The sequence below is a fragment of the Mauremys reevesii genome, linkage group 11 (genome assembly GCF_016161935.1).
Source record: "Mauremys reevesii isolate NIE-2019 linkage group 11, ASM1616193v1, whole genome shotgun sequence".
NCBI classification, from domain to species: Eukaryota; Metazoa; Chordata; order Testudines; family Geoemydidae; genus Mauremys; species Mauremys reevesii.
The window spans coordinates 46428046-46452015 of NC_052633.1; the positions used below are offsets into that span (position 1 = coordinate 46428046).

Below are 23970 nucleotides of genomic sequence, written 5' to 3' on the forward strand. Positions count from 1 at the left end.
AAAACGCAACTGAAATTCCGCTGCAGTACAGATTCCATGTCTGGTACGAAACTGGTTCAGAAGGCTCCATTGCTGTCACAGTAAATCAAATACCTAGGTTGATGTTGAGTGGGGTCTGAGACAAGATAATTATTTGTCAATTTCTCTGCAGACTGTGAAGCTCTACCATAAATACCTCACCTGGTAAACTTATCCACAGTGGGCGCCATGAGGGCAGACGATCAGGTGTTGGATTAGGCAAGTCTTTAATTAATGGTAGATGTGGTATATCACACAATTTCAGCATGAGTTTTGCCACACTTTCCTCTCTGAGAACACTGGGTGGAGAAATATTGAATTCCAGTGCACACTTAAGAAGATTTCCCTGGCAGCAGCCTTTGTGGCAGATGCCACAATGGATACAGTGAGATTTTAAGCCAAGCCATGGCATCCAGCTCAGCAGCTAGAGGCTCATGGAAGGTTGGTGCTCATTCTAAACAAATTCTGGGTTCATCTGAAGTCACAGGTTCTCTCCTCTTTGGGGGAAAGCTAGACAAAATAGTGGCAGAAAGCACTGCCAAACTCAAACAATCCTTTTCCATCCCACTTAGTGCTCTGAGATGGGACTACAAGTGTAGGAACAAAGATGTATTGAATCAAAGATACTCCCTCAACCTTAAGATCCCCACCTCATCCCATCTTCAGCCAATCCCCCATTTTGAGCAACGTTGTCAAATGTAAGCCGGTGTCAAATGAAATCTCAAATCTCCTGGCCATAGGACCAATAGGGTTTTCTCAGAAGAAAGATTCTTAGGACTACTTCATTTTCTTCATTGTCCAGAAGAGCATTGGGATGGAGGGGAGAAATGGGTGTGGGTGGGATTCACAGCTGTTCTGGATCTCAAGCAGCTCAACAGGTGGATGAAGAAAATGAGATTCCACCCTAGCAAGTAACATCTAGCAGATGTTCCCATATGACCATGCCACTGTAGACTGCTGAGATTTTCATACCCTGCTACCAGTACCAAATGCTCCCATTCAGCCTCTTATTGTCCCCTAAGGTCTTTACCAAGATGTTGGAGGTAGTAATAGCCATACTCAGGTCTCCGGGCACTCACTTGTATCCCTTCCTAGACGACATGTTGATCAGGGCTGTGACCCAAACAGTAGCGCACAGTGCCACAATTTGGATGCTGGAACTGCTTCAAGCACACAGATTTGTGATAAACAGTGAGACGAGCTCCTTGACTCGTTCCACACAGAGCGTTCACCAGGCAATGGAAATAGACACTTCTGTGGCAAAGCTTTACCCATCGCTGGACAAATTCCCCAAGATCCAAAACCTGTTATCCATGTTGATAGAGTAAGCAAGGCTAACCATAGCTCAGTGTCCACAGCAACTGGGCCTCTTGATTTCTTGTATATGAGCCACCTTATGGGGAAGGTCCCGTATCAGCTGCCTTCAGGCTTTTCTTCTGAAAGTATGGAAGCATTCACCAGAACGCATGCAAGATCTGGTATGGGTACCACGCTAGGTGCTGAACACTACCAGATAGTGAACAATCTCATGGTACATCCACAAGGGTCTTCCCATATGTCTTCCAGACCCACAGGTACTCACAATGAATACCAGCTTGTTGCGGGGGGGAAAACGCATCTGGGGCACAGGACAGTGCAAGGTACCTGAAACTTCAAGGAAAGGAACAAGCGAATCAATTTATTTGACCTCAGAGCGGTCAAGCTAGCTCTATGGAAGTTCCTGAACTATGTAGAGGGCAAACATGTTCTGGTCCAGTTGGGCAACATGACCACTGTGGCATATATCAGTAACTAACAGGGAAGAGGGAGTGTTAACTCTACATGCAGAAGTGATGGAGATAATGAAATGAGTAGAGAGGACTCAGCACAGGAGATGCAGTCAAGAACTCAGAATGGTGCCTGAATCAGGAAATCCTCACTCTGATTTTCAGAAGTTCAGCCTTCTGGCAATTAACCTATTCACCAGTCACAAGAACACAAGGCAGTCCAAGAACTTCACAAGGGAAACAAATCCCAAATCCTCCCTGGCAATGAATGCTCTTTCACACAGATGGCCAGAAGACCTGCAATATGCAATCCCACTTTTTCCATTTCTAAGAAAGGTGATCCAGAAGATAAGGTGAGAGAGTCTTATTTCAAGAGTGCAACAGCTTTTCAGTTGGGTGCTGTGGCTTTGGTCAGAATGGAGGCATGGAAAGATGGATTCACCTTAGGCAAGAATGATTCTGAGATTCTTAGCACCACTTTTTTGTTGTCATGGAACACACAGTGGGGATAAAGCTGCCAGGTTCAGAAACTCATCTAGCAGATATAATAGTGACCAGAAAACAGATTTTGATGGATAGGTAAAATGGAGATATTGATGTCAGTGCTCAAAAAATGTGTGGGTACGGCATTTAACGCCAGTGGTAGGTTCCACTTAAGAAATATTGGTTTAGCCCAGAGGTGGGCAAACTACGGCCCGTGGGCCACATCCGGCCCGCAGGATCGTCCTGCTTGGCCCCTGAGCTCCTGGCCTGGGAGGCTAGCCCCTGGCCTCTCTCCTGCTATTCCCCCTCCCCCACACCTCAGCTCAGTGCTCTGGGCGGCGGACTGTGAGCTCTTGCTGGGCAGTGCAGCTGCAAAGACGGGGCCTGACTTGGTGTTCTGTGCTGCGCCATGGCAGCTGCCTGTCCTAGTGCTCTGGGCAGTGCAGCTGTAGTGCTGCCAGCCACCGGCGCTCTAGGCAGCGCGGTAAGGGGGCAGGGAGCGGCGGGGTTGGATGGAGGGCAGGGGAGTTCAGGGTGGTGGGCAGGGGGCGGGGGTGTGGATATGGGTCAGGGTGGTCAGAGGGCGGGGAACAGGGGGGTTGAATGGGAGCAGGGGTTTGGGGGGACAATCAGGAAGGAGGGTGGGTTGGATGGGGTGGCGGGGGGGCAGTCAGGGGCAGGAGTTCCGGGGGCGGTCAGGGGACAGGCAGAAGGGGTGGTTGGATGGGGCAGGGGTCCCGGGGGGGGCAGTCAGGAATGAGAGGAGGGGTTGGATGGGGTGGGGCAGTCAGGGGCAGGGAATCCGGGGGCGGTCAGGGGACATGGAGGAGCAGATGGGGCATCAGGGGGCAGGGAACGGGGGGGTTGGATGGGGCAGGAGTCCCAGGGGGGCCGTCAGGGGGTGAGAAGCAGGGGGGGTCAGATAGGGGGCTGGGCCACGCCTGGCCATTTGGGAAGGCACATACTCCCCTAACCAGCCCTCCATACAATTTTGGAAAGCCAATGTGGCCCTCAGGCCAAAAAGTTTGCCTGCCCCTGGTTTAGCCAGTGTGACTGTTCTGAGAAATCTGGATATCTGAGGGTTCTCTGTCAGGGAACCAGAGGATCTTGTGAATATGACACTATGTTGACACCTGGCACCCTTGTGGTGGGCTGAAATCCCTTGTCTACATCTTCATAAAGCAAGTCCAGGATAACTGGGATACCAGGATCCTTGGGATTTTTGTTGTATTCTTGACACAATGAGCTAAACCTAGTCCAGACAGAGGAGTAGGCCTTTAGTGTTGAAGCTTGACTGGAGGAGAGTACAGTTCCAATCGCTTTGGAAGATCACCTCAGTGCAAGCTAACACTTTCCTTTCAATAACCATGCTGCGAGTTGTAAATGGTCTGGATGAAGAAATGGGCCTGGGTAAACGATGCCTGGTCTCACTGGTAGCTGAAGTGGGGGTTCCAATTGCAGTGCTATCAGATTAGAAAACCATGTCTATTTGGCTAGTGTGGCGCTACCACTATTACCTCTTCTATATGAGCACTGAAGAGCTATATTAAGCGCACCTAATTGACAAGAAGATCAGGCTCCTTGTTTGTCACTTTTCATCTGAAGTGCCAAGGGCTCACGTATCTAAATTATTACTAGCTAGATGGATCAAGGTATGCATCATAAAGGCATACAGTGCGTCAGGTGCTCCTGTTCCAGACTTAATGAAGGCACACTCCACAAGATCGGTGGTGACTTTGTGGCGGAAGGAGCTTGTGCTTCTGCCACAAGAGATCTGCAGGGTAGTAAAGTGGTCTTCACCAGTTAGCATCTTTATTAGACACTACAAAGTGGACTTCATGTCTTCTGCAGAAGCCTCCCTTGGCAGTAAGGTTTTGCATGCAAGGATTCAGTAATAGCATTGCCAGTTAATTCCAGGGGCTCTTCCTTATCTCATTCTGTATTTCCTATCCCTCTCTACGTCTGTTGGCTGTTCACTGCTTCTTATCTATATCAGTATACGCTGGGCTTGCGGAATGGTAAATTTCTTACTGGATGATTTCCTTTCTGCTACAATGTATCCCACAGTACTACCATCCCTGGCTGGCTTCCAAGCCAAGGGACAATGTTTAATTTTGGTAGTTATGCCTGTAGGCCATAGCCTACTGTACATAGTTTATTGGTTGTCTTTGAAGTTATTCTTACTAATCTTATTCTGTGAAGTTTTTACTCGTTTTTGGAATAAATCATCTGGCAGCAGGTCGGAGAAGGGGGTATGGCTAGCACAGAGACTGTCACAGTTTTGAACTGCCTCGGGAAACTGCAGACAGAAGGAGAATAGCTCATACATATCAGAATTGGGGGGAAGTTGGTAGGAGAAAGGAAATGAACAGGTAAGAAATTTACCATTCCATTAGGTTTTTAATCAAGAATACATTTCAAAACAATTGATTTTTTTTGGCCTTGTTTTTATGTTAAACAGTGACTTCCTATGGGGAAAAGATCAAGCAATCAAATACATTGTAAGATTATTTTAAAATAAATTAGTTACCTTGTTTTGAGGAAATTGTAATTGCTTTATGGAGATTAATTATATAACATTTTGTTTGTCATCTTAAATATTTAATGGGCTAGTGTAATCTATATAATTTTGTAAAATATATTTTACAGGTGCTAATGCATAGTAGTGTAACAGACATGAAAGCAGATGGACAAAAAACACATGAAAAGTCCCAGGAAAAGAGAACACACCAGCAGATACCTCTTGTGTCTGATTCCCAGACTCCCTCGTCATTCCAATCCCAGCAGAAGCAGCCTCAGGTTTTGTCACAGCAGCTTCCCTTTATTTTCCAAAGCTCTCAGGCAAAGGAGGAATCTGTGAACAAACACACAAGTGTAATACAGTCTACGGGATTGGTGCCCAGCGTGAAACCTTTGTCTTTGGTAAATCAAGCCAAAAAGGAAACTTATTTAAAACTTATAGTCCCTTCTCCTGATCTACTGAAAGCAGGGAATAAAAATACCTCCGAAGAATCTAGCCCTTTAAACAGTGATGTAAGATCAAAACGGGTGAGTAGAAATTACTGGCTTAGCAATACTTGACTTTGTTCTACAACTATAGTGTCTATAAGCATGTCCTTCTTAACATATGATAGCATTATGTTTCTCAAGCCCTTTTAAAATCCGGGTTTTGGGGGAGAATTATATTGGTTATTTTAAATTACACAGGACTTAATCTTGGCATATTTTTAAAAAAATCTATATGGATTTTTGAATTACGTTAATTGGTGAAGGTTATGTTTGTGGTTGAGCACTAACAATACCTTTAAAGCTATCTGGTTGCCTTTTAGAACAGTTTATCTTAAGCCTTAGGTAAAAGGTTTTATTAATTTATTTATTTATTTTATTTATTTGCTGAATGTGTAGTGTAAATTAGCAGTGCCTTTTAGTATTCTGAAACAATATCTTGGAAAAATCAACTCATATTCTAACATGTTCATGAAGTATCCACAGTAGTTGCTTCTCAGAACATACTTGGTTTCAAGGTTGATTAGTCTCATACTCTGCTGACCAGTCTCTTACAAGTCCATTGAATGTCAGTAGAATGCCAATGAAAGTGCCACACAAGGTTTACAGTAAGTCACTATGGCCCATACTGTGCAACCAGTGCTCATGCTGGTAAACTCTTAGGGCCAGATTTTTAAAGATATTTGGGTGCCTAGAAATGTAGATGTGTGCCGAGTGGGATTTTTAAAGCATAAAGGCAGCTAACTTCTATAGATATCAGTGGGAGTTAGATGTCTAGTAGCTTTAACAAATGTCAAGCCCCATTGATATCCATAGAAGTTAGTGGCTACGGCACTTTAAAAATCCCACTAGTTACTTATCTGTATGTTTAGGTCCTGAATACCTTTAAAAATCTGGCCATTAGTTCCACATGTAGCCATTGACTCCAGTGAGACTATTTGTGTGAATGCTCACCAGTGTAATGGGGGGAGCCATAACCTAGCACTACAGCAATACAAGCATAATGTAGTGTGTTTAGCATTAGGAGCGTGAGTCTCACCTGAAATCATTGTCCTAAACTAATGGGGGCTATGACATGGATATTTTCTGAAGGCAGCCCATGAACTGTTTGGCTCTCTTGAGCAGTCTCCAGTCCTTAATCATTGGGTTGGATTTTTGCATTGGAGGACCCATGAAAAATTAGCAAAGGCAAAAACTTGGGAGATTCTTCAAGCTCCAGCAGGGCTTTCAAACACTGACCTATGGGGTGGGGTGGGGGGGAAGGACCGTAATACTAATAATAAAACAATAGAAGCTCATGTTTTAAGGTGATGTTTAAGGTTTGACATACACTAAGGGCAAGTCTACATTTAAAATGCTGCACTGGCACAGTTGCAGCGCTTTAATGAAGATGCTCTATGCCGACGGGAGAGAGCTCTCCTGTCAGCATAGTTAATCCACCTCCCCGAGAGTCAGTATCTGTGTTGGCGGGAGAAGCTCTCCCACCAACAAAGAACCGTCTACATAGAGGGTTAGGTTGGTATAACTAAATCACTCAGGGATGTGGATTTTTCACGCCCCTGAGCAATGTAGTTATGCCAATATAGGTCTGTCGTATAGACCAGGCCTAAGAAAAATAAGGGAATTTTTTTTTCATATCTTCTATCTTGGCATCAGAATTCGGACGAATCTGAAATACTATAATATCTTATAATATTAAAAAAAAAAAAAAAGGAGATGCTAAAGACAGTGTAAGTGCATCTGGAAGGGCTTCAGCTTGCTGGATTATGAAGGTTATAAACTTCCCGATTTGTTGCATTACATGCTGACAAAGAAAGAAAGAAAGAAAGGGATTTTGTCATGCAGCTCCTATTAAGGAGTTGAGTGGCTAAAAATCAATGTACCACACTGAAAATGTACTCCTATGGGACAGTCAGGCCTGAGGATTTTTTCTTTGTGTCTCGTGATTTCAGTCAGATTGTTAATGTAGTTTTAACACTTCCTATGTCTAGTGTGTAATCATGGCTTCTAATTAGTGTATGAATATTGCTTATATATGTTCATTGATTATTTTCCCCTAGGGAAGGTGAGGTATTCTTATTGCCCTTAACAGAGCCATGAAAATAAATACAATGTAAGGTCTACAGTGAACCTCTGAGGAACCCTGATAAGGATTTAATTCTGGTTAAAATGGATGGAATGGGATTCCCTTTGGAGCCTGTCAGTCCTGCTCCATGCACTCCAAAAGGGTTGTTGTTGAGTGACTTCAAGAGTGTCTGTTTCCCTAATTAAGGGATAATTATGCTGCCTTTGAGCATTTTCAGCCACTGCTGGTCTCTATAACAACAACCTGGTGTTCTAGCATAACAGTTTTTGGAATGATCCCAGTGGTTCAACATATTCTCATTGATTCCTGTGTCAAATTTTCCTATTCCAGCCATCCCCTTAATCTCCTGTTATTTTTAGTAGCCATTATTATTTTGTATTCTGTGTTATATTTATTAAGATTTATGAATTGTCTAACAATTTGATTTGCATCCAGTTGTATGACTTTTACTCTGTCAGTAAGAAAACGAGAATTTTTACTTTAATTGCTATGGAAATCTTATAAACGCTACACTGGGCATGTCCTGTTTCATGTAATTTTTTTCCTATTGACTTGTTTTCATAAGAGGTAAACTCTCAGTTTCCAGTTATAACTGTAGCAGGTGATAAGAGTGAAAATAGCTCTCCAGACTGAAGTAGAAGCTTCAAAAGCTTGCCCCATTGTTCCCATCAGCTTAATATCTTGAGTCCCTGGGTCAACCATCTTTCTTTGATTTATCATGAAAAATCTAGGGAGAGTCTAGATGTCTTGATACCTGGTCATCTATCCAGCTCTCGAGCTACCTACCCTCCCTACCACCTACTAAAAATGCTTTTTGTGGAATGCAAATGGTGGGGACTAAACAAATATAAATTTCCCTGTGAGATGCAGTCTTTTTTTATTTTATTTTTTGCCTCTCTGTTTCTACAGGAACAGTATAAACAGACATTCCCAGCACAATTAAAGAAACAAGAATCATCTAAGAACCTGAAGAAGATTATCACAGCTTTGTCAAGTCCAAAACCAACCTGTAGTTTACCAGCTCATCAAAAACACACATCTCAAGAAAACAACCATTCTAATCCATTCTTGACAAATGCACTCTTAAGTAATCACCAACCCAATGGAGTTATTCAGAGTGTCATCCAGGAAGCACCTCTGGCACTTACAACCAAATCTAAATCCCAGCCCAAGATAAATGAAAACATAGCTACTTCTAGCAGTGCCCCCTTTTCTTCACTAGGAAATGTAAGTACATGTGGGAAAAAAACATCTGGTAACCGGACACCTGTTATGCCCTCTACCTCTCCTGTGTTACCTGGTCTGGGAAAGGAAAAAGCAGTCAGCAATAATGCAATAACAGCAGTAAAACCACAGCACCGCCTTCATTCTTCAAAATCTTTAGTGGAACAATTTAGAGGAACAGATTCAGACATTCCTAGTAGTAAAGACTCTGATGACTCAAATGAAGAGGATGATGATGACGATGATGATGATGAAGACGACGATGAAGATGAAGATGATGAGGATTCTGATGATAGTCAATCAGGTTATTATTTGATTTTTTCTGTATAAAAAAAATTAAAGATTTTGTTCTAAATTTTGTATGAAGAAACACATATCCCACAACTCCTTGAGTTACTTTGTTCTGTATTGGTTTCAGTCATGTCAAAGCCTGGGTAAATTCACGATGATCTTGGAATGATACTAAAAGGCATCCTTTTAAAAGATTTCTTAATTAATGCACCCACAGACTTGAGGAATGCTAGAATGACAAAGAGCTACAATGAACAATTCTCAGTGTGCTGTTCGTTGTCCGGTTGTAACCTGTACTTGTTACTGTTTTCCCACAGAGTCTGATAGTAATTCAGAGTCAGATACAGAAGGGTCTGAAGATGATGATGAGGATGACAAAGATCAAGATGAATCTGATACTGATACTGAGGGAGAGAAAACGCCACTGAAACTGAATAAAACAACTTCCTCTGTGAAAAGCTCTTCCATCAGTCTCACAGCTCACTCTACACCACTTAGTCTCCAAGTAGTAAAGACTCCAAGCTCTGCTCCTGCTGCCTTATGTCCTGAATCCCAGTCACCAGTTTTTCTTGGGACGCCTTCTTCCACACTTACTCCAAGTACACATTGTGGTATCTTATTGTCTTTTATATAACAAAGTGTAGTGTCTGAGAAATGTGTCTCATAAATGTATTTCAAAAAGTGTAATCAAGATAATAGTGTCCGTAATGTACCATGTTGCAATTGGATACTGACCTTCCTCTCCTTTGCCTGATCCATAGAGGTACTGATCACCTGCAACTCCACTGAAGTCAAACAGAGTTGTGGATACTCAGCACCTTTTAGGACCAGGACCTGAATGCTAAGGTCAATGTATATGACCTTTATATGGCATTTATATTCAAATCATCTGGGGTGATGGTTACTCTCTCTCAGCATTCTGGGAGGCAATGTGACAACTGGTGGATAGAGCACCAGACTGGGGCTCAGGATGTCTAGGTTCTGTTCTGGACTTCGGACAAATCACTTCATCTCCCTGTGCCTCACATTCTCCATCTGTAGAATGGAAATAATGATACTGACCTCCTTTCTAAAGTACTTTGAGATCTACGGTACAAGACCTAGGTAGTAGTATTTTTCTATTCTGGTTACAATAGAACCTTGCCAATCTACGTACTATAAACTGCACCAAAAACTGCCCATCTCACCCACTCTTCACGAGAGTATTGACCGTAGTGAGTTGTTGTATTGCAAGTTTCATTATTTTTGCAACATTCACAATAGACCATTTATTAATACATTTATGACACACTTTTAAATAAGCAAATTTTAAGTACACTTGGTGATGTATTATCTTTAACTTTTTTTTGCGTAAATGGTCATACCCTTACTTGCTAATTCATAATATTCAGTAATTATCAAAATGAGTCTCTTGGCTGCTAATTAGCGAAGTGCTACTTCTCATGAAAATAAATGTTTTTTTAAATAGGGACATTGAATCAGAAACCAGTTTATCCTAATATTTAGAGTGCAGTGAAATAAGAGTTGCTTGCTTAACCATTAACAAAAAGTTGTTTGCTAGTATCCAGACTGGCTCTTTCTGTTAGATGCAAGCTCATTGGTTTTACAGTTTATAAAGATTTACTGTATCTTACCAATAAACTTCAGAGGCTCAGAATTCAGGTTATATTGCTCTTCAGCATTCTGATTGGCTGGCACTTGTTTTATTTAATAACATAAGTTTACACACCGTGCAAAAAATTGGCATGCCCATGTTTGTCTGTATTTTGTTTATATATGGCGCTGATGTACGTTTTATGTTAAATGTTTTCTTTAGTATATGGTATAAGACTTTCTGCCTACTCAGATCCACCAATCTGGAATCAAAGGTTATTTTTTGTCCATCATATCATTAGTCAATCACCTAAAAAGATTTGTTTCGCCTTACTTTCCTGTATCCAATCTCCACTGCTTCTCTGTCTTTAGTTTACTTGCATCAAAAGTGCACACTCTTAGAAAGCAGTGTCCATGTATTTATTTTTTTGCCCAAAGCTGGTACTCAGTGAGAAAGGACATACGAAATAAATGTAAATAAGACTGGAGAGAGCCTAGTGGAAAAAGTAGCGGGTACAAATCAGTTGGTGTGGTCGTATACATGACTGATAAAATGTATTTGCTCTTCTGGTTTGTGGATCTGAGTGATGGAATACATGTTTTCAGTAAACTGATTCTCTGTCATCTCATTGCTTTCCAATGTTAATCAATTAAACTCTATTTAAGGTACTTCAAAAAGGCGAAGAGTAACAGATGAACGAGAGTTGCGTATTCCTTTAGAGTATGGGTATGTTTTATATTTACTTGAAGAGCATTTGGAAAGTGATTGCATATAGTGTTTCATAAAGTGAACGGTCATTTGTGTTAAAAATGGCATTGTAGAATTTGACATAGAATTTTCAAAGGGACTCATGGACTTAAGCACTCCTTTGACTTTCAGTGACACTTGCTGTTCCCTTTGAAAATTCCAGCCTTCATATGTATTGTCTCTCAATTACTTCCAAAACAAATTTGCTTAGTTGCAAATGTAAAGATGTGTTGCTTAATTGTTTTGCAACTGAAAATTCAGTAGTAGTTCTGTTAATGATTCATGAGCCAGAACCTGCTCACTTTCCCAGAATTGTGTGTGCATTACAATGTTAAAATGTATAATTTTTTTGCTAAAGTATCCTAATACAATGCCATTTTTGCCTAGTCATATTTCTGCCTTAATCACTTTGTATATTTGTCTCTTGACTTTAATGTAAAATTAATAAATTAATGTTTATAAATTAGTTCAAAAAATGAGTGTTAACACACACCTATATTTACTATTACTACAGCTGGCAAAGAGAAACACGAATAAGGAATTTTGGTGGTCGCCTTCAAGGAGAAGTAGCATATTATGCACCATGTGGAAAGAAACTGAGACAGTATCCTGAAGTGGTAAAGGTACATACTTTTTTTCAATTTGTATGCATTCTGGTACCATTAAGCATGTGTACAATAAAAAAATGCACTTCTTCCTCAAATAAAGTTCCTTGATACAAAATGTCTTGTGATGTGAGGCTAATGTACCTTAACCTGTTTCTAAATTGACCTCCTATAGAGGCATATCCCCTTGATAGAATGTGCAAAACATTTGACTCCTGACGTTAGCTGTACATCAAAGCTGGGTTGTAATTATTTAAAACCTGAAGTGGAAAAATATGTGATTTTTTCAGTATCTCAGCAGAAATGGAATAATGGATATCTCAAGGGACAATTTCAGCTTCAGTGCAAAAATAGGAGTGGGTGACTTCTATGAAGCCAGAGATGGACCGCAGGTATCCACTTTTTAAAAAGTAAAGTCTTTGATCCGAGGAATAGTAACATAAACCTAGGTGAAATAATTTTTACTACACGCTGGAGCACTGCCTGTTAGTGAATTCATTCTTATAGTCATACATAGTACTTTACAGTAGCTTTTGTTGAGAGTTGAGGGTCTGATCCTGGGAGGTGCTGAAAATCTATATCTCTCATTGACTTCAGCAGGAGGTTGTAGGTGCTCAGTATATCCCAAGATCAGCTCTGAAATTATAGTTGTCTAGTAAGAAGGAGCTTTGAGCTAAATATTTTATAAGAGGACACGTTCAGATAGTACTTAGAGTAGAAATTTTTTCTTATGTTATACAAACTCCATAGCTGTAGAAATTCTGTGTATGTGTGTATCATGTTTCTTTTCATATTTTTATCCATTGAGGGTATCTAAAATACATACTTAAAACCCTGGTATTTACTATGTAGAGACTACAGTATTAGCTTTTCTGAAGGATCCAGTTTTTATGCACAGTTGTATGAACAAACATTCTACCTGAGTGTGGCAGAACTCTGCTTTGCTTTATGTGGATAAAGTAGCCACTTCACAGAAGAATAAATTATGATTGAACTGTGTGACACCACCATCTATTTTGTCCAGTTTAGGGACTTTCATTTTTTCTTGTGATCTCATGTCAGTGAATATATTTACTTATTGTTAAAAATAACTCTTCCTTGGATATCACCACATGAATGTGGACAGACATCAGGAAAATGCGCTCTACAATTCCTGGAATTTCAAAACACCTTGCTGAGGCAGTTGAGTCCCTGTAGGATTATACATCGTCTACAAAACATGCAAAAACGTTTGTAATAAAACTGAAGCCATGCCAGATCGCTCACTTTGGGGTGGCGTTGGCTAACTTCTGGCCCATTGAGGAAGCTAATGTTGTAGGCCCCTTGTACATCAGCCACTGTAAACCCACCATTGAATAAGTCAAGATCAATAAATCATGTAGGTATGTACCTTGCTATTGAACCTCAGTACTTTGATTTAAGTACCTATTAGTTTCCTGGACATCAGGTCAACCCCTCTTTTTCTTTTTCTTTATCTGTTATATTCTTCCCATCTCACATGTCTCCACCCTTAGTTACTTCTTTCCACACCTCTTACCTTCTATCTAGTGGGATGTACTGCACTCCCTGCCCTCCTTTGGGACTGCAAAGCTTCAGAAAGGAGGAACTGAGGAAGGGCCACAGTTCAGTCACAAGGCTGGGTAATGAATTATCCCAAACCTCTTCTAAATATCATTCAAGAATTCCAATTTTTACTCTGCTCAGGTCAGAGCAGTTTTACTAAGAGAGAGAAAAATATCATGAAAGGGGAGGCTAAAACAGAACAAGTAGGTATTAGCAAACACTACTCTGTTCAGGATGGTGGTATAGATGGCCTCAGCACTATTATCACACCCAGATCACACCTCCCCATGATACATTGTTAAAAGACATTGAGATTTCCAGTGGTCTCAGATTCCACATGTACATTCTTATGGCTGGATTGTCCCCAGCGTATAACAGGTGGGCAAGGGGATGGGGGCACAAGAGGCCTCCTGCCTTGTGCAACCATACAGGTAAAATGCTAAATATTATTGGGTATGCAAACACTGCTCTCTCCTAGCTCCACTGCTGGTTGGTCTAGAAGAACTGGGACCTGGCCTTATCTTTCCTCCATACCTTATAGCAGAACTGATAGGGTGCTGGGAAGGAGCACACACTGTACCACATGGGAGAGTGGCAGAACAGGCTCTGCAATGTGCATGCCTCAGGAACTTCAAGAGAAGTTGTGGCTAGTTCATCCAGATTTCTTTCTAAAGTGCACTACTAAAGCATTGCTCCTTCCCCCTCAACCCCTTGCTTCCAGTGTAGAAGCTAAACTGTGATGCTTGATATGTAACTAGATAATGCACATTGACTTAGTCAAAGACCAAATCCTGACAAGCAAACAGAAAGAATTTGCAGATTCCTCAGATTGAAACTCAAAGCTGCTATCTTCATCTTGGATGGAGGAGGGAGCCATTTCAGAATCTTGGAAAGCCCTAGCAATATCTGCCTTCTGGAGATATTAGACTTATAGTGGATCTGAACAGGATGTTTGTCTTTGGAGAACAATAATTATAGGTAAGTAATTTTATCCTTTAGTCACTAGGGAGACACTTTTTTTATTGTAACATAGGTGTTCTTGGGATAACATCTTTGGTGAGAGTAATGTTATTTGTTCACAGTAGGTAAATTGTCATACATAATCATACAAGTTATTGTATATTTTCAAATTCTTACTCTGTGTGTGTGTGTGTGTGTGTACACTATATGTATGTTGTCTTATATATGTCTATATATGTTTATGCTTACAAGCCCAGATCCTACTTTTAATTTTATTCTATACCTATTGGTACTTACAAAGCATGAGACTAATATATTCGGTGTGCAATGTGATTACAGAATGTCTATTCTGTGTCATTACGAACATTTTTCTTATAATTTATCTGTGTTGAAGGTAACTTGTGAGTGTTATGTTACTTAACTTTAAAGTATGCCAATCAGCATTGGATACCACAGACTAATTTGATCCATTTCAAACTGAGGTCATGAGCATTTGCACTTTCCAGACATAACTGGCATGTGAATCTTATATTTATGTTTTTTCTTGATTTTTATCTGAAATACTATTAAAACTGCAAACATTTTAAATAGTAAGTCTAGATTTTTTTTTTAACTAGAGGCTTAGGTTGTCTCTTAATATCAACCCACTAGATTTAGCAGATTTGTTTTTACATCTATTTTTTAATGACAAAAATAAACTTTAGCATTCCTCATTAGCATTTTTATTACATGTGGCATCAGTCCAGCTTTTGAATCAGGTAATTTTTAGTGTTTATATTTTTGTTTTTCTATTCTAATCCATACATATTTTTTTAAAATATGGAATTAAAGAGAATATATTGCCTAAAGGCCTAGTATGATTAAGAAGCTCTAAAATTATATTTATACTTCATGTATCAGATTTTAATTCATTAGATTATCATGTAAACATTTGAACTAAACTGATAACAGCTAACATACCTCTTACAGTAATTCAAACAAAAAATTAAACTAGTACTTAATGAAAATGGTATCTGTACGTAGATTACTGAAATTTATTGTCCTGTTGTAATAATGAAAGTGCCAATACTTCATCTATATCTTTATTGGTATAAAAAATTATCAGTTTTATTCCAGGAATTTGCTCATCTGCTGATTCCTCCACTTTCTACAGTTTTTGGCCCTTTACTGCTACTTTTCATGTTCTTCTCTCTGCCTTTCTTTGAGTTCTCTGGCATATCATAATCCAGGTTATTATATCAGTCTCATCTGATTGTGAGCATTGCAAAATTCAAATGGAAAGATGGAAAAAGATGCATGGAAAACTATTTATGGTTTTGATCCTGCACTCACTGAAATCAGCAGAATCCTTGCCAGTGACTTCAGTGTGATAGATTTTTCTGAAGTTTTTCTTGATATGAAAAATAATTTTAGTTTTACAAGGTGATTTGGAGGTATTTTTAGGCTCTGTCATTTTTTAATAAAATCCAGAAGCACCATATCAATAGCAAATTTGGAATAAATGATAACTTCAGGTAACTGTACTATAAAATTCAGAACGTGGTTTGATGTGCTGTAGACAGTAGAACATTCCAATCTAAATTTTCCAGGTTGAAATCCACCTATATTTTCCTACTATATTGACAATGGCATTTCTTAATGCTTTTCAGTACAGTGAATTTAAAAAAAGAATTTGAAAGCATGGTAATCTCCTAAAGTTTCTTTTAGCTCAATCAGAGATTTTTTTCCTAATTGAAAACAAAGAATATTTTAGGTACATAATGAAGGATTTCTATATTATGAAAGGAACTGATAATAGTTGTCATTTACAGTACATTTTAGACTGGTACCAATTTTCTAAAAAAAGGGGTACATAACTCCTAGTTTTCTAGTTTAAGATTAACAGGGACTTGAGCCAAGATACTTCATGAAAGTATTAATAGATACATGGAATAAGTTATAGAGGTAAATAACTGAAGTATATAATATTAAGGATAGAAACCATCATTCATCCTTATCTGTGGAATCTCTACCTTCTTGCCATAATTAAGGAATTAAAAATGCCTGTATGTTTTTCTATGGAAAAAGAAGGGAGGGGTAGCAAAAAAGTGGGATTAAGATTTGTTTTTAAAATGTAAACTTGTTGGGTTGGAAGAACTTTTTCTTCGAGTGCTAGTATAGATACATACTCCATAGTTGGTGAGCGCACATCTCATGTATATGTGTTAGATATTGCCGATCAGACAATTCTCTGGGGGTGTGTGACACATAGGACCTTTCTTTCCATGTATTGCCATGCCTCAGTTCCTTTTCTACTGCTCATAGTATATGTCGGAGCAACTCTCCTCAAATTTACCTCTGCTTTGGCTAGTTAGTGTTGTGAGTTTAATCAGATAGGTGCACATGGAAGCCACGTGGAGAGAGAGGCCCTTCCCCAAGGATGCAGGTGGTGTGGGACACTATGCTCAAGCACAGCAATTCCCTGGGCTTTAAGAACTGCCCATCGTGCGAAGCAGTTGTGTTTCTGAATGACTGACACATGAGGTGTCTGTTTTTGTCTCAAGAAGGACATACCTGGGGGTACTGTGAAATCTGCAGGTCTTTCTTGAAGTGGACCCAGCACTTCATGCCTGAGGCTTTTCTCATGGAGCAGGCAGTGAGGTGGGTCTCCAACTCCAGATTCCAGGCATATAGGCCCGCAGGGGAACAAAGGTTGTTGAAATCAGCCCCAGTGTAGACTTTAAAACTGTCTGAAGCTGCCTTGTCTGGAAGACATACAGGATAAATCTACACAGCAACTAGACACCAGTGGCTGGCTCCTGCTAGCTGACTTGGGCTCCATGACTGTTTCATTGCTGTGTAGGTGTCTGGGCTTGGGTTGGAGCCCAGGATCTAGGACTCTGCTAGGCGAGTGCGTCAGATACAGGGCAGACTTGGACTGGAAGCCTTTGAGGAAGAAGAGTCTGAGATCACCCTCCCCTGATCCAAAGTAAAGACCACATAAAACTAACAGCCTGTCAGACACCAAGGGTGCCTCAAAACTTAGAAAACATTCCGTGAGCACCAGAGCTGCACCCTTCACCCCGAGTTGCCACAGCTGTGTAAGCCTTCTTGGTACCAAGAAGTCAGAGTGGTCACTGGCTACTTCAGTAACTGGTAAAAGTTTGATTTTGGTACTGGCCATCCTGATACTTTCAGCATGCTTTCAGGTATCTGCGCAGTCACTGCCATACCAACCTGCTGGGGCTCCACCACTCAGGGCCTCATCTCTGGGGCCTGCACTTATGTCACACTAATTCCTGATGCTTTCCAGATTCCTGGACCCAGTGGCCTCTATGTTTCCAGCACCCAGTCATGTCCCCCTTGCACTCAAGGGACGGGCACAATCTTTTCCAGAGGACTGCTGTCCTGTCCTCTGACTCAAGACAGCCAACAGCTGTCCCCAGCCTGATCCCAGGACTCAGCAGTCTTGATGTCTCCCAAGGAGTCAAAAGGTGTGTCCCCATGACTAAGGGGAGAGCCGGATACGGCTATGATGCAGTATGAGGATCGCCGGTTCTAGGCACCGGTGTGTCTCATGGTTTTCATTTTGGAATGTAGAGCAGGTGGCCCCATGGGGATCGTCGTACTATCCGAATCTGCAGGTTAAGACTGTCACCCACGCACCTGAGGCTAGACCTATCGCTGCTGCATCCCCTGGGCCACCCAGTGGCCTCAGTGCAAAGGACCCAGGATGAAGGTGGACTGACATGTTCACAAAACGCAGTATGTTGGTGCAGGCTGCTAGGGACAATGCAAGATTCACATGATCTGTGATGCAGTCCATACTCTGATGTCTCTTAGGTGACTCGAGTGATAGGAAACTGCTTGGGAGTCACAAATATGCATACAGGCTAGCACTCTTAAGAAGAAAACGAGGGTACACACCTTTATGGTAACTGGTGTTCTCCGAGTTACATATTCCACTACTTATCTCTGTGGCTGCTACTTTAGAGCTCTGAGACCATGGATTCTTACCCATTATGCCCTGGTGGAATGGCACATGCACTACCTTTAGGGGTACTGCTGATAAGAAAATTCTCCAACGTGTGTACGCTGGACATGCACTCACCAACTGTGGAATGCATGTACAGATTACACACCTTGAAGAACATTTGTTACTGTAAACGTAAGTAACCTCATTTTCTGGTTCCTAAAACCTCTTATGTTGTGTTATAGCTGTGAAATACGTACTTTGATGATATCATTCAGATTACTTTTATCCACTGCCTGGGAATAGGTCTTCTGTATGTCTGTTTAAAAACAAAAAAGAGAAGTATGTCTATAGATATATATGTGCTGGCTAGTGATCTGAATGCAAGACTGGGTCCTAGGAACTCTGGTCCGGATACACAGGTGTGTTAGAGCATCACAAGACATAGGGGGTTACTCTTGCATATGAGTAGTGTCAAGGCTGGTAGGAGTGATGGGTAGAATGATTTGCACTTCAGCAATCTTCAGCTATATAACAGCCCTAAGAGTAGATTACTTAAAATAAGTTAGAGTAGCCTTGAGGCTGTTCTAACATGGACCATAGCTATGTCTCCACTGCAAAAAAAAGTGTGCTTTTACATTGATTTAGCTATCTTAATGTAAAATCTTAGTGAAACTGAAAGTTGGTACTAAACTACATAGGAGTCTAAATGGAATAGTCAGATTCCTGTTTTTGAATAAACAATGGTTCCCAGAATTCAACAACTTCTAAAATGATTGTAATTTACAATGAGATTTCAGCCGGCTTTTTCCCAGTTTGTGTTTCCTCATCCAACATTCTTCGATACTTCAAGGAGACCAGAAAGAGAGAGTTCCTTTAGACTCTTGTTTTAAAACAATGTCATGTCCTGCAAATATCTCCTGTCCTGCATTCTAAAAAACTGGATAAAATAGATACAGGAGCAGAGTATCATCTGATGTAAATCAACATTCCTTTTGTTATGGTAATATGTTGATTTACACCAGTGGAAAAATCCTGTCCATAGATTCAAATGTGGCATGGAAAGGCAGAATCCATATGGCTTTCCTTAATGTATTTGAATGTAGTGTCCCTCAGTTTGTGGTGTCCTTTATTGGAAACAGTACGAAAGGAGAGGAAACACCAGTACAGCACAGTCTGGACTACCCTGGAACCATGATTGATTTTTTTTCTTCTGTTTCTGAATCTTGTTGTGCATTTTTTTTCTCACTCATGAATAAGCATATGAGAAGTTGTCTGCTAGGTTGCTGGTTGGTATGGACAATAAAGAGAGACAATATTTAGTCTTGTTTACATGGCTCAAAAAGACAAATGGTCTGTGATAAACTACAGGGGGAGATCCCTGAGATATTAGACACCTGAAAAAGAATATACTATATATATTATAAATGGTACTCCTGCTGACAGATATTTAAGGTACTTCTTTGGCTCGAGTGGTACAGATACTGATTTTGGATTGAGAAGTCTTCAGTCAGTTTTTAACAAAGATGGATTCTGCACTTGGTGCTGGATATCAGTTAATGTATGCCTCTTGGAAGAGCTGCATGCTAAGTACAGTATGGATTCTTGTGATATCTTACTTCATAGTGGTTTGAGATTTGAAAAATATCAGTGCAGCTTCTATTAGTAGCTGCTTTTGGATGTGAGGCTCTCATGTTATTAAAATGTTCCTTTTACAGAATGTTCTATGAAACATTTCTTAACATATTATGAAAGATTAGCATAAATAATTAAAACATAATTGACAAAATAAATAAAGCACATTTTGTGGTTAATCATACTTGATTTTATTGTTTGTGCGCTTATTAATTCACAAATTCAGTATTGCGAATCAACTGTATTTTTTTAAAAAGTAGATGTGACTGGCTTCATAGTTGCTTTGGCAGACATTTTCAGAGTCCTTGACAAGCTTTCATTAAGTAAATAATGACATGCTCCCAGAAGTATTCTTAGCTATCATTTCTTCCTATCATTCCAAAAAAATTGGAAAAGCAGTGAGAGATACCACAGTTCCAAATAGATCAAGCTCAATCAATCAAGCAAGATCAAATAGATCAAGCAACTGTTTTAATTAATAGACACAATATGAGGTTCCCCCTTGTGTCAATGAAATGAAAGCTATCTAAAAACTAACCTCTTGGTATTATAGCAACAGGAATTTAGGATGAGGATAGGTGCCATGAGAAATTAAAAAGGGTTGAATTTAGTGCTTCTTAACTTGTTCAAGAGGCTACAATTTCCAGAGCTTTGAATTAAGGTCATAGAGCAGATTATAACTACTTGAAAACTTTTGATTAGTTTTTTAATTTTAGTTGACTGACAAATTAATTTTCACAGTAGGTGAAAACTAAAGTGTACTAAATAAAATCGCACGGTAGAAATGAGTTTGTGGTTTTTCAATTTATTTATTATAAAACTGAACTATCCAACCCTTCAAAAGTAACAAGTAAAAATCACAATCAGTTCTCCTGCTTTTACTGTTTTCCTTATATTCTATAAATTTCAGGAAAACAATGGTCTTTACATTTAGCCTGTCAGATTTTTAAACATCACATTGATTAATGGATAAGTGCAGGTGTAGTAGTTAAATTTGAAGTTTATAGGCTAATGGAAAATCTGTTATTCTGCCTAACCTAATAATTTGAGCATTGGGCTATTTAGGCAAGAGAGATCTAGAAGCAATATAGTAGTGGCACATATATAATAACAAATGGTGTTTTGCTGAGTAAATTAGCTTTGAGATCTTGTAAGTTGTAGTGGTAAATTGTGGAAATGCTTTTGATAAATCCCACAATATCTATGCAATTGCTCTGTGTCACCACGGTCATTCTAATACTGACTTTCATGTTTTTGTGTAAATATATTTACATATATAGACATATGCATTTTTGCATGTCTGACCAGATCTGTGAATGTGTGTTTTTGTTTTCTTTTCACTTTTATTTATAATGGCTATGAAATATGTTAATTAAAAGGGTATGCAGTGGTGTCTCCTGAAAGAAGAGGAAGTCATTCCCCGTATCAGAGCTATGGAAGGTCGTAGAGGACGACCACCAAATCCAGATAGACAGCGTGCTAGAGAAGAATCAAGAATGAGGCGTCGCAAAGGCCGACCTCCAAATGTTGGTAGCACTGAATTTTTAGACAACACTGATGCAAAGCTCTTAAGGAAGTTGCAAGCTCAAGGTAAGAAATTTGTTATAGTTTCTACAATCTGAAAGTAACGATGTTCGATTTTCCTGAAGGCAAGTATTACCGTGTATTTCTGCTACTGTACGCCCTTGCAAGTTGCTTTTAGAAATCTTGTCAAAAGTGTGACCTTGACCTTCAGTTTAAAGCCAAGTAGATATAAACGTGCTTTAAAGAGAGGTGAGGAGGGGGTGTATGTGTGTATGTAATAAATGAATAAGCTTGGGTAATATTAACTTTATTTAGATTTATACAATGTAATAAGAGCGGAAATCTGGGTACTACTGACAATTTTTTAAAAAATACATAAGGATATGAGAATCTGATCCTAAATATAAGCATCAAGCATGTAACCTTCATCCCAGCGCTGTTCTTCAAAATTGCATCACATTTTGCTAAAAGAAGTTAATATTTCTACAAAATTTTCTTAAGGTTCAGGGTTATTTTTCCTCTTGAGTTTCATGATTGATCTGGCCTAGATAGTGAAAGTGGACATATGCTGTCTGTTGCGGTGCTGCACAAGATTCATACTTAAAATATCTAAGCCTTTACTACCTCTTTGAGAGATTCATTGTGCCTTTTTTCTCTGTGCCTGCAAAGAGCATTACACAACAAAGAACCAGTCATTGGAGATGATTGAAACATTCTGCCTGAACAAACAGGAAGGATGCATTTTTAAAGATACCTGTTGTAGGTAGTATTTTTGGCTTGGGGCTGGATATCAGGTAAGGTAGCTAGATCATTTTCTGTCTCATTAGAGGCCACTAAGCACCATAGTACTTGTTGCTTGTATATTGCTTTCAATCTGATAATCTCAAAGCAATTTACAAATATTAACAGCTTAAGCCTCATGACACCCCTGTGAAGGTAGATATCCGCTTCATTTTACAAATGCAAAAACAGATGCTAGAGAGGTTGTGTCTTGCCCATTCAAAGCCAGAATTAATCCAGATCTCCTGATTTGCACTCCGACCACTAAACCACAATGCCTCCTTTTTCAGCCCTCTTCCTACAGTAGCAGGGTGAGAGCAAATTGGCATACATTTCCTCAGTAGTGACTATTTCCTCACTAGTGACTTTAATGTAGTACTAAAAGACACCCCTCCCTGTGCCCTGTTTGCAAATTTTCCTGTTGTTTGAGATTTCATAGAGGTGTCCAGATACTACATTGAAAGAGGCCATGTAAGCAGATAGGTATTTGAAGGCACTCTCTTGTCTGCTTTTCTCCATTCTTCAAGGACAGATGATTCTCATAGCCCATGGCTACAGGAGGTTCTTTATATGTACTATTGGACCTATTATACCTGTTAATGTCCACCTTGGCTTCCTTTTCCCCACTCAGGTTCTCAAGCATTGAGAGTAAAATTGATTTCGACCTGATGTTTTGTGATCTCAGTCTTTCAGAATCTTTTTACTAATTAATAATGGTATAGACTAGGAACTGCTAGTCCAATCAGAGGCATTTTGTCATTCTTCCTATCAACTGTTCTTTGTCTCCATGTATTTGGATATGTCAATGTATTTCAAAGAAAAAAAAGTGTTTTTAATGGGGGGGGGCCTCCAGGCTCATTTCATGGGTGGCATCCAGAGTTTTTCTTAAGCACATTCTAATTCTTTGAACTGGCAATACATTTACTTACGTGAAGAATTTGTAAGGCATTCATATTCTGCAGAGAGATGCCTATACAGTGTGTGTTATAAATACCTGGATGGGTAGATGGTAACTTTTTATAGGTTGTGTAAATATTCCTTAGAATTTGGTTTTGTTTTGTCCTTCACCCCCATGATTCTATGATGGCTATATGAAAATGCACTTAGTTTTGGCCTAAGTCTGTTCCCACTGAAGTCAACTGGAGTTTAAGCACTGAGTTCGGTGGAAGCAGAGTTACATCAGTCCTGAATGTGTTTGAAAATCCCACCCTGTATATAGAGTACCCGCTAACAATTTATTTTGGTCTGTACTGCATCTTTAAATCCTTATACTTCATCTCTCTTATTTCTGTGGGAAAACATAAGTTTTTCAGGCATTTCAGATATCACTCTTCTGTAATTCAGGATCTGATTTTTTTTTCAGTTTTCAATAGCTTTTACATGAAATAGTGATGTATTCTCTTAAAATATACTTAAAATATTCCTCTTTTTGGTTACACGATAAACTGTCCATAAACTGTCATTTTAACTTTTTCTTTTTTCTTTTTTTAACCAGTAGACCTCTTCACTGTTATGTCACTCATTTTCAGCTCTGCTGTTTTACATCCTCATATTGTACCCTGAAATTTTATTACATTTTTTCATATACAGAGAGCAGCCATATACTTCTAGTCTAAATTACTTATCTTTTAGATTAAGGGAAAATAACAAGAATGAAAAAAAGTAATGTGTCTGACTCAGGTTGAAAATTTAACTCACTTCAGTACCACCTTACTTCACAAATAATCTCACTAAAA

The 23970-nt window shown here is 39.6% G+C and overlaps 1 protein-coding gene across 34 annotated transcripts in view; it reads left to right on the forward strand.

Annotated features, from left to right (window-relative positions):
• BAZ2B (bromodomain adjacent to zinc finger domain 2B) overlaps positions 1 to 23970 on the forward strand; it is a 343490-nt gene that overhangs the window by 236191 nt on the left and 83329 nt on the right. For 26 of the 34 annotated variants that reach the window (XM_039493566.1, XM_039493561.1, XM_039493551.1 and 23 more), the window contains 7 exons: positions 4917 to 5315; positions 8269 to 8887; positions 9192 to 9485; positions 11134 to 11194; positions 11730 to 11838; positions 12111 to 12212; positions 21310 to 21520. In XM_039493566.1, coding sequence (XP_039349500.1) covers positions 4917 to 5315; positions 8269 to 8887; positions 9192 to 9485; positions 11134 to 11194; positions 11730 to 11838; positions 12111 to 12212; positions 21310 to 21520 — 1795 coding nt within the window. The remainder of the gene's footprint in view (positions 1 to 4916; positions 5316 to 8268; positions 8888 to 9191; positions 9486 to 11133; positions 11195 to 11729; positions 11839 to 12110; positions 12213 to 21309; positions 21521 to 23970) is intronic. The other 8 variants (XM_039493577.1, XM_039493579.1, XM_039493584.1 and 5 more) reach the window with 2 other exon arrangements.